This window comes from Phyllobates terribilis, unplaced genomic scaffold (genome assembly GCF_046119375.1).
Source record: "Phyllobates terribilis strain yellow unplaced genomic scaffold, ASM4611937v1 Scaffold_2__4_contigs__length_985480577, whole genome shotgun sequence".
Taxonomy (NCBI): Eukaryota; Metazoa; Chordata; class Amphibia; order Anura; family Dendrobatidae; genus Phyllobates; species Phyllobates terribilis.
The window spans coordinates 865,275,817-865,286,996 of NW_027362762.1; the positions used below are offsets into that span (position 1 = coordinate 865,275,817).

General features: G+C 37.5%; 1 protein-coding gene across 1 annotated transcript in view; it reads left to right on the top strand.

Moving 5' to 3' along the window:
• The window catches only part of TRPV3 (transient receptor potential cation channel subfamily V member 3), a 46,747-nt gene extending 35,943 nt beyond the window's left edge, over positions 1 to 10,804 (top strand). Inside the window, exons 11-18 of the mRNA XM_073668033.1 lie at positions 644 to 742; positions 2,007 to 2,080; positions 2,931 to 3,096; positions 3,648 to 3,714; positions 4,875 to 5,149; positions 6,789 to 6,901; positions 7,153 to 7,232; positions 8,578 to 10,804. Coding sequence (XP_073524134.1) covers positions 644 to 742; positions 2,007 to 2,080; positions 2,931 to 3,096; positions 3,648 to 3,714; positions 4,875 to 5,149; positions 6,789 to 6,901; positions 7,153 to 7,232; positions 8,578 to 8,693 — 990 coding nt within the window. The 3' untranslated portion in view covers positions 8,694 to 10,804. The remainder of the gene's footprint in view (positions 1 to 643; positions 743 to 2,006; positions 2,081 to 2,930; positions 3,097 to 3,647; positions 3,715 to 4,874; positions 5,150 to 6,788; positions 6,902 to 7,152; positions 7,233 to 8,577) is intronic.
• The last annotated feature ends 376 nt before the right edge of the window (positions 10,805 to 11,180 follow it).

Here is an 11,180-nt window from a genome sequence, read left to right on the forward strand (position 1 = left end):
CTGGAATAGCCGCTGGACTAGGGTCACGCATATTTATTTGATCATCTCTAAAATATAATGAAAATCTGAAATAGATATAAATAGACATTACCCTTAAAGTGATGTCAAATAGTATTCAATAATGAAAAAGGTGCAATACACATTTACAGCTAATAATATATAAATAATGCAGTATCAAGAGAATGGAACACTGATTGTAAAACTGTGCAATAAAGTGTTACAAGAAGTGCATAGTCACGCCAGGGGAATTGATTCACTTAGAAAGTGACATGTGGGATTCAGGATCCCACACGTATCAGTTTAGGGTACTTTGGACTCTATACCTATTTCAGATATTCATTATATTTACATGGCTCTACTGATTGTCATGCAGGGAAATATGGGTTATATACCAGTGCCAAATTTTAGTCTAGGAAACACATTCTGGGACAATATGCATACTTTCACATGTTTTATTTGTTTTGTGTAGGTTCTAGTTTTTTTTTTTTTTTTTATAATATTCATATTATTAAAATTTTAGAAAACAGAACTGATTCATTTACAATGGGATTTTTTGGTCTTTGCATAATATTGTTAATTAGATAGATTATACCATTATTGTACACATAGAATGAACACTAACACGTCTCTTCCACAACCACAGGCTCAGTATCCACTAAGTCTGACATATGATCGAGGGTGGCTACAGCTAGTCGGACAAATGTTTATTATTGTTTGTGCTACATACCTAATGATCAAAGAGGTGAGTAATGACAGAGTTATTGCATTACTATGTGTTATTATGTAGATGAATCACATTTATGTATGTCATTTTATTGTACTTCCCAATTATGTGCATATTTCCTAGTTTGATGTGGCATAGACATATCCTCCTTATTCTATATGCTGAGCAATTAGATGGGTGTATAAACCAGAGTAAAAACCTGCTTCACATTTTGGCTTTAATTTTCAATATTTATTACTCATTATATATATTTTTTTCTGGTAGCAAACAACTGTGAAAATTTTATTGGAAATTATTCCTTAAAGGGGACCTGTCACGATTCATGCTACTCGCACCACCGGCTCCTGTGTTCCAAACATCAGAAAAAAAACAAGTTTAAAACCAACTGGGGGCTAGGTGACTAGTCCAGGAGGTCCGTCCTCACCAGCTTTTCCCCACCTGCTCAGCTACACTGACACATACAGTGAGACCTGATTGTGCAGCTCTTGGGCACACCTCTTGGACTAGTCACCTCATCCCCGGCTACAACCATGTTGTTCTCTGAAACACCACAACATTTACAATGCAGGAGCCGGTCTCTGATTCATGCTGCCTTTGGTTCAAGGAGCATGCATGAATCATGTGGCAGGTTAGCATTACTTTAGCAGGGTACTTTTAGGAATTGTCCAAAATTTGAAAAAATTTGAAGGAATAAATCTAACAGGACGAAATGCGATAAAATAAAAAACAACATCAGAAGAAATGCGATATAAATGTTTTAAAAAAATAACCATTGCTGTAACTTTACAGTCAAAGCTCTAGTGGTCCCTGCCAGCCTTTGTTAATTTTCTGCAATGTGTCCACCTGACCAGTGCAGTCAATCACTGGCCTTAGCTGTATAATGCCACACGTGCTCACCTCACTGCTGAGGCAACTAATTGGCTGCAGCAGTCATGTAGATGATTGGCACATCATCTTTTGTTTTCTTTGTTGTTTTTCATCTTGTTGCATTTCATTTCAATTGGAAACCAATTTACTACAATACATTGGTAAATTAACTACGGATGAGCAGAAAGATTAACTACCCTTGTCTGGCGTCCAGTTTGGTCCTGCACGACAGCCGTACCAGGGCAGTGTTCACTTCTGTGTTGGTAATTCTTTGCTCAGCATCTTGGGCGTCTGTGTCACTTACTAGATCCCACAACCTCACAACATGAAGAACTGGACGCCGGACCAAATTAGTTGAAATCTTTTTACTCATATCATGAATTAACACTAAATCACTACTCTGTTTTGTTCATAGGGTGTGGTCATTTTCTTAGTGAGGTCTTCAGATCTTCGTTCAGTTCTGTCCGACGCCTGGTTTCATGTTCTCTTGTAAGTAATAAAGCTAGACTTATGACTTAAAAATATCCTTTCTTGGATCAATTTGGCTTAAAACATAAGCAACTGTTTCAATTAACCATATCATCATATGCTGGGGCTTTAATTGATAACATTGTACCCTATGGATAGCCCCAAGGAGGCGTAAGGAGACTTATAGGCCATCAATGCTCCTCTGCGAATTTAAGTATGTAAATAGCTTCTTCAGAGAGTAAGAAAGAACAAGAATCCTAGTGCCATCTATTGGTGGTAGCAATCCTAAAAGTCAATATTGACTCTTTAAAGGGTCTTGTAACAAGACAAGACTTAAGATAAGAAGCCAAACCAGAAATTCCATTTGCAGATAGATGTTTCGGGGTTTTCCCCCTCATTAATGCAAAGCAGGAGAACAAGCTTGGCTTGGTAAGAGGCCTTGGCAGGAGGTCTAAGGGGTAAAGATTCTTCTTGTGGAGGGTGCCTCTGAAGATGCTACTTGAGTATCATATGGTGGAGAATAGTTGGGGGTACAGAAGTGGCAGTATCATCTGGTTCCTGTCTGAGAAGGCTTACTGACACTATCAGTATAAATGGCACATAGTGCATGGGGGGCATTGTTACGGGTTTCACATTGGAGCCCAGAAGCTTTAGGTTACACCTGTAAGCATTTTCAGGCTGATCCATGGAGTAATAGCTTTATTATGATGCTTAATTTATCTTGATCTACTATATATAGTGTTTTGCCAGTCATAATATATCTGTAAATGGCACCATACCAATATGTAGGCTTTAGTTTGCATTAGAAACAAATGACTATAATGTAGATCTTAACATAATCTTGCTTCATGATGTCTTTTTCCCCTTCTAGTTTCATCCAAGCGATCCTGGTTATAACATCAGTTTTTTGTTACCTTTTTGGTGTCAAAGAATATTTGGCTTTTCTTGTATTAGCCATGGCACTTGGATGGGCAAACATGTTGTATTACACAAGAGGATTTCAGTCCCTGGGAATCTACAGTGTTATGATCCAAAAGGTAAGTAGCAGATTGTCGCTTTATGAGGGTGATCAATACGGATATATCAACCACCTACAGCACGTAAAATAGTTACAGTATATCATTTTATGCTTTCTTATGCCACCAAATATATTCTCTTACTAATAATCCATGAAAATTTGTGGCAACTTGATATTTCTTGGCACACCTCATGCTGGGCCCTCAGGCAAAAGTAGTAAGACATTGAGCAACCTGTCTTCCTATGCATTTGACATGTCAAAAGATTTTAGAGTAATCCTTGTTTATATTGGTTGTTAATGTGGTTTTGCAAAATGAGGATACAATTCTGAACACTATTGCAAATGGAAAAAACGTAGTGCTACATCTCATTTATTATGGCCTTTTGTCATGGCCAACATTCCAATTTCCAATTTTTTTTAGATGCCTATAGTATGACCAGCTTTTCAGTGCTCAAAATTTGTAGTCCTGTACCAATAGCGTTATTATGCCACAGTTGATGACAATGGTTTTGTTATTTTGACATAATGGATAGGTTGTTATATTTTAATAGTATCCCTCATTTCTTCTAGGTCATCTTGAATGATGTTCTCAAGTTCCTCTTTGTGTACATTTTATTTCTTTTTGGATTTGGAGTGGGTACGTATCCTTTATTTAGCCTCAAGGTTTTCATCTAACTTTGGCTATGACTAGCAAAATATATAGATCTGGTTTATACTCATATTACTCTTAGTTAGAATGGACTGAGTGGTTTGGCAGTGCCTAAGTTACAAGATGTTGTATAGTCCTCACTCTACGGTCCTCCTTTCCACCTCATGAAGACAAAGGTCCAGACATGGATAGATAGATAGATAGATAGATAGATAGACAGACAGACAATCATCAAGATGCCTGGTTGCAATGGACTTTACTTAGTCCATTCCCCTTGGACATTTAGCTGTAGACATATCCAAAATAATCTCTTCAAAGCAGCTTTAAATCAAATGTCTCATCAGAAATTGACTTATTTGTAAAAATGATATCTTTATATTAAATACATTTTTAAAAAAATTGCAATAAATCTTGCAATTCTCACATTAACGCCTAGTAATAGACTCCCTACTTCCTGTTGGGCACATGGCCTTTAGCAGCAATAGACTGACTCAGACCCCATTTGTTTGTATAGTAGAGCATTAGCTGAACATGCTCTAATCTAAGCAAAGGTTATTGTGAAAGGAAGGGAGAGAAGGTGAGTTATGACCACCACCTTTTATGAATCGTGTATCCTCTGTATATAAAGGTTTATTGTTATCCTGTCTGTGATGATAATGAGACTGCTGCAAAGTCTTCTGTCCAGAACAGGAAGTGTGTGTCTCCAGTATAAGACCTAGAGATCTGTAGGAAAATCAGAAGGCTTTCAATGTCGATAATGATATGAAAGATCAAAAATTATAAAAAAACAAACAAAACAATACATTCAACATAAAAGCTTAATTTGTATGATAGGCCATTTACTGATGACAAATTCCCTTTAAGTGATATATAACTGTTGCCTGTTGAATCAATAATAAGTGACTACATTAATCTGAAATAAAATTTAAAGGGAATCTGTCAGCACAGAATGACTGGTCAAACTAAGTCTAGATATAGAGATAGATGGAAACCAAGCAGGTGGGAAGGTGTATTTAAATGATTGGCCGTGAAGCATCGGGCTTAGTTTGAACAGTCATTCTGTGCTGACAGTCCCTTTAAGGAAATATTTAATTAAGAACTTAGGAGTGATACAAAAGATAATAAACTTTTTTTTCTACTTGGAACAGCTCTTGCTTCTCTGATTGAAAACTGCGCTGCTGATGATGATGAATGCAGCGCCTACAAGAGCTTCAGCACGGCCATTGTGGAGCTTTTCAAGCTGACGATCGGGCTCGGAGATCTGGAGATGCAACATGACTCTAAATTCCCCGTCTTGTCCCTTCTTCTTCTCATTGCTTACGTTATACTTACATTTGTGCTTCTTCTAAACATGCTAATTGCTTTGATGGGAGAAACTGTGGAAAAGATTTCCAAAGAAAGTGAGCACATATGGAGAATACAGGTGAGTGTAGAGTTCTGCTGGATCGCTTTCTTCTAGCTTTTCACTAGTTAAGACTTTTTCAATGTTCACATATGTACACATCAGCTCCACATGGGATACAAAACCCTGAGACTTTGGCTGTGAAGTATCACTCAGCAGAAAACTATGGGAAGCTGGATTTTTAAACAGAATCAATCACCAGGTTTTTGCTTCTTCATCTGAAAGCAGCATAATGTAGAGATAATTTCAGTGATGTGTCACTTACTGGGCTACTTGCGATTGTTTTGATAAACCAGTGCTTTATCATCTGCAACTTTGCTAGTCCTCACAATGATGAGCTCTGGCCATCTCTGCCTCACTTCACTGAATGGCAGCATTCTGCCTATGCACAGTGTAAACATGGAGAATTTGTGGATTTTTTCCGCGCTGCCGATTATTAAACACGTCAGTTGCCAAGAATTTATTAAACATGCGGTTTTTATTCAACGCGTTTCGAAGTGACATACACTTCTTCCTCAGGAAACAACCACAGATATTTCCTGAGGAAGAAGTGTACGCCACTTTGAAACGCATTGAATAAAACCCGCATGTTTATTAAATTCTTGGCAACTGACGTGTTTAATAATCGGCAGCGCGGAAAAAATCCACAAATTCTCCATATTTTCATTTCATTGGTTTGACAACCCGTGGATCCGCAGCAGTTGAACAATGTCTCAAAACACATAAATCTATGGCTCAGATTATCATAATCTGATAATTATTTTAATTGTTTGTCAGATAAGACCCTATTTGAGCTATTTTCTCCCCAGTTTTTTAGCTCTATGAACAGTGTAGGCAGAAAGCTGTTAAATGATGGCAAGGACAGTGTTAGACACTGATCATCTACGAGAAGACTAGCAGAGCTGCAGAAGATAAAATCATGATTTTATCAAAACTAAAGCAAGAAGTCCAGCAATTGAAACAGCACTGGAATCAGGATCTCTAGGATCCCAATTGCCTTTACATTAGTTCTCATTTGGTTTATGATTTTTACTAGTAGTATAATATCTACAAAATAAGATTGTGGGAAAAGATAAAGTTGCTAATGGCATGCAACATTTTCCTTAACTGTCATAATAATAGAAAAACAAATATGAAAATGTGAAAAACTATCAGCATTCTAAATTAGGGGCCCAGGGCCCATATCATCTCCCTTCCTAAGCTCTCATGACAACCCTATCCTGTGCTTTAATCATGTTTACCATAGGGATGACCTTGCTTTATAGTAGAGATGTGTGAACCCTACTCCACATCATACAACTCAGTACATCAATGTTCAAATTAGTGAAGAACATACCGGTAGATATGAAGGGGCCCCATAGAGATTAGGAAGAGGCTCCTTTCTGATGGCGATTAACACTACCACAACCTTAGACACCTGGCATAGGAGAACTTTGTGCTTTTTTACCACTCTCTCCTTTCCATAATCTCGGGTTTGTAGGACCTGCAGAGAAGGGATCGTTACACAATGCCCACCACCCACAGGAAATGCAATCAATCTGGTCTGGTCTTCTTTTTTCTAGGAGCTACATAGCAATGGTCTGCTTCTATTCTAGTAACCCCCTTGGTTTATATAACTGGGAATAAAACAATAATTTGCCTTTTGATTCTGTACTCGCAGAGAGCTCGGACAATTCTGGAGTTTGAGAAGAGTTTACCAACGTGGTTAAAGGTTAAATTTCAGCTCGGAGAATCATGCACCGTCTCCAAAAATGACAACAGAGCGTGTCTAAGGTGAGTGTTAATGGATGACTTAATTCCTTTGGACAGGATGTTTGCGCTTCTCTGGGGGGCTTGCCATGTATGTGATCAGCTAACCTCTTGTTACTATATGGAAAATGCACTTATTGCAGAGGAAATTATTATAGAACAAAAAAATTTAAAAAGACAAAATTGAGGCATGAAGTGATTCTGTTGTTACTGTATGTGACGTACACTCCACTCACTATTTATAAATTATTAATATCTTGTTGCTTCCTCAACAGGATAAATGAGGTGAAATGGACAGAATGGCATAATCATGTCACCTGCATAAATGAAGAACCCGGATCTGAAATGTATTCTGGTATGTACATGAGATTTTTATAAAGAGAAATATGTTTGGGTCAAGCAAAACATGAAGAGGCGGGAGGGGGTATGCTACAGCAGGTGCCAAGGTAGCAGTCGCTCTTTTGGACACCATTCGCTCAGAAAGTCCCTAGGCACCTCTGCCACATAAGAAGACAACAGTATTATAAATTTCACATGGTAAGTTGGAAAGCTGGATACCAATTTAGCATTGAGGCTCAAAAACTTCAAGTTTCACCTCTGAATGAAGTGAACTCCTTTTCTGCGGCAGATGTAGTCAAGGAGTTAATTACATTCAGAGGCGAAACTTGAAGTTTTTGAGCCCCAGTGCTAAATTGCTGTGCCCCGCACATATGGACAGGGCCAGGTTTCCCTAAAAGTTGAGCAATCTGGAAAGGAAAAAAACAATACAGCCTAATAAAAAAAAGTTAATGAACTCAATTACAGCTATAACATTCTGTAGAGTCTGGTATTCTGTAAAAGTTATATCCACGACTTTCTTAAAAACAAAAAAATGTGCTTAAGCATTAACAGGCAGGTAGTTGCTACTTCCCCGGGACAGAACAGTCACAGTCTGAACCTGACAGGAATTCCTCTGCCTCTGCTAATGCCCCTGTTTATGGAGCGGGACTTTCCGACGTCATCCTGATTGACAGCCGGATTCCCACTGCCTAACTGGGGGACATCAGAAGTCCTGCCCCGTTAACAGAGCAGGGCGGAAAAGAAACCTCCGCTCTGTTGATGTGCCGTCAGCAGAGGCAGCGAAATCGCTGGCAGGAGCGGTCTGTGCCGGGGAAGAATGGCGCCGGGCATAACAGGCAGGTAGGTAGCATATTTTTTGTTTTTCAGAAAGTCTCTTTAACGCTATGATTTCCATAGCAGCCAGCTTAGAGGCAATAGTGAAAAGTGCTCAGGCGGTTATACAGCCAGCCGCCGAGAGTAACAGCTGTGATCATAGCTAGCTCAGATCGCAAAAGTTTAACCTCTTAGAGGTCACTGTCTATTTGGCACATGAATGCAAGTATTAAATTGCATCGTGACAACCAATCAAACCGGAAAGCAGAGTCCAATCCTAATAGTGTGTACATTGCACACTGTTAGCATTCAGCAAGCTGCACTCTTAGCCAAAAGTTTGCCCAAAGGTGGAAAATCCCTTTATGATTTCTATTTTTTCTAAGTAATAAAATAAAAAAACTATCCTATATAGTTTGGTAGCACCATAACCATACTGACGAGTACTTCACTGGATTAAGACTTATTTTTATTATATATACACTACATAGAATTATAAAAAAGTACATAAGAAACAATACAAGTATCATGATGTGTTTCTCTTCTTCAAGGGACAAGCTATGCCAACTTGTTAACGGATGATGAAGCGGATACTTATGAAAGAGACCGACCTGTTACCATCGATGTTAGAGATACCGCGGAGGAATCCCTGGAAACCACAGTTTAAAATGTGGAAATAACCCAGAAGACTCTGTCCATCTCTGACTTCCTAGAACTGTTCTGCCACAAAGAACTCTGAAGCTTCATAGCATTGTGAAGTAAAACACAAACTACCTCTGCCCTGTGGAGTGCCTGGCAACTTAAAAAATGTGAAAAGTTTTTAACAAAAAAATGTAATTTCCCCAAAATGTTGTTAAAGGGAAAGGAAGATTATACATCTTCCGTTGTAACTTTATTTTTTCATTACACTACATTTCTTTTAAAGTTTTTTTGCACTAAATGTAATTGCTTAATCGTAAGGAGTCCTCGGTATACAATGAGCACGTTCCATAACTTATTGATCCATGAGTCAAGTTTTCCATTTACACAGGTTCAGTCACTACTCGTAGACAAATAGGGAAGATAATACATATATTTAAAAAAGCTATTGATTTTGGATAATATTTACATGGTAATAAGATTAAACAAATTTAAGTAAAATCCATGAAGATTTTCTGAGAAAATAGTGAATGCTTTATATAAAATAATTGAAAATAGATTTTTTTGGACCCAATAATTTTTTTTCAAATAGCTGCTAATGGTCTAAAATAACAAAGAGGAGTTAGTACGCACCTTTCCAAATTCCCTGCCGCTCACAAAACGTTGCAAATTCTCTGCCGCTTCCTCCTCTGTGAACTGGGCTCTAGTGATGATTTGACATGGGACTAGTGCAGCCAATCACTAGCTGTATGTGGTGTTGGGTCAAGATCACGGAGGTCATTGATTGGTGTCAGCTCCGGAGCCGGAAGGTCAGGGACCGGTGAGTGAGCAGGGAAGCTTTGCCACAAGGGCTGGGAATTGATAAGATTTTTTAAAATTTTGTTTTTACGAACAGCTAATAATTGTATGAACTAAGTTTTATATGTTTAGACAACCACTTTCAAAATGAACCGGTCAACAATTTTGACATTTTAATAAAACGTGCATCCCCCATAAATTAATAATGCTGGAGCATCTTTGGACAGACTTCTGCATTATACAATTCCTTGACTATTCTTCTTACAAAATGTACAATAAATTAACATCTGGGCTTTACCATGCCGATAGGGTATGCTCCTACATAATCTGATACTGTCCCATCAAACAGTCAAAGCTAAATTATTTTTGTTTACTTCTTACTATACATTTTTCATTTAAGTTAGGAGTATTATTGAAACTATAATGTAAATCTTGATTGATAAGAAATTGTTTTGCCAATAATAGATATAACAGTACCATAAGAGTATAAACATTTCTGTGTGAAGAGTAAAAGTTGATGCCTTCTTAGGATGAGATTCACAGGTTTGTAACCCTTGTGCTAGTTAAATCTAAAACTACATAGGTGATTATTTCTCATTAGGCGGAATTAAGAATTCTGTGAATTATTGTCTTAATATGGATCATGACAACGGACGATCCGCAGGTCTCCTGACCCAAACTCAACCGCTTCCAAGGCATATACAAAACTGTTGAGGTCGCGTAAGGAGAGATGCTGCCATTCTGGACCTTACAGTTTGCATTCAGACTGTGTTCTGTGGACATCTGAATTCAGACTTATTTCTCACCATAAATCCCATAAAGAGTCTGACTAATCTAGCAAAATTCCAGATGATCCTCCAGTAGGCCCAGGATCTAATAATGGGCCCCAACGTTCACAGAAGACAGTACCACTTGTTGTTAGGGTCTATTTTCTATAGGTTCACTAATTAAAAACCTATCAGACATGATTGATGATATGGTCTGTGTGTACAATTACAAAGACTACAATATAACTAAATGTAGATGTGCACATATTCTGTATAAATGGAGGGTGGATCCTTGATTTCCTTCATTGAACCCCAGTCCAATACTGATTTTATATGAAGAGGACATACTGCAACATGTAGTTCAGCAGAAGAGCCACCATCTTCAGGCCAAATGCCGCCAAAGAGTAAAAACCTCCAATACTAGCCTGTGAAAATCTCTGACCTAAAGGCCTGTATTTCTCATGCATCTGATAAGCACATATATTTATTTCATTTTATTTTGCACTTTTACTATATGAAACTTGAAGGTGATTAATTCTTTGCCGCATTTTAATAAAAAGGTTTTTTTATATAATACATAGTCATTTTTTGTCAGAATTATTACCCATACTAAAAGCAAAATGCTTGGAACAAGAGTTTTGTAATCTCAGGGATGTGCAAAATTTATTCCTGAACAGATGTGGTTTCTCAAGTTAGCTTTATCTGATTTTTACCTTGTGTTTATATATTTTTTATATTAATTAATATTATTTATATCAGAATATTTGTAGAAGTTTGTATTTTAAGTGTACATGTTTTTGATATATTTATTATAATTTTATGCTTTTTCACTGATTTAATTTTACGTTATATTTCATAATTGAATCCTACCTCTAATGTCTGAATTATGGCTTTTGGGAGATAAAATATTAACTGCAAGTCAATAACTGCACTCATTTCTCGATCAAATA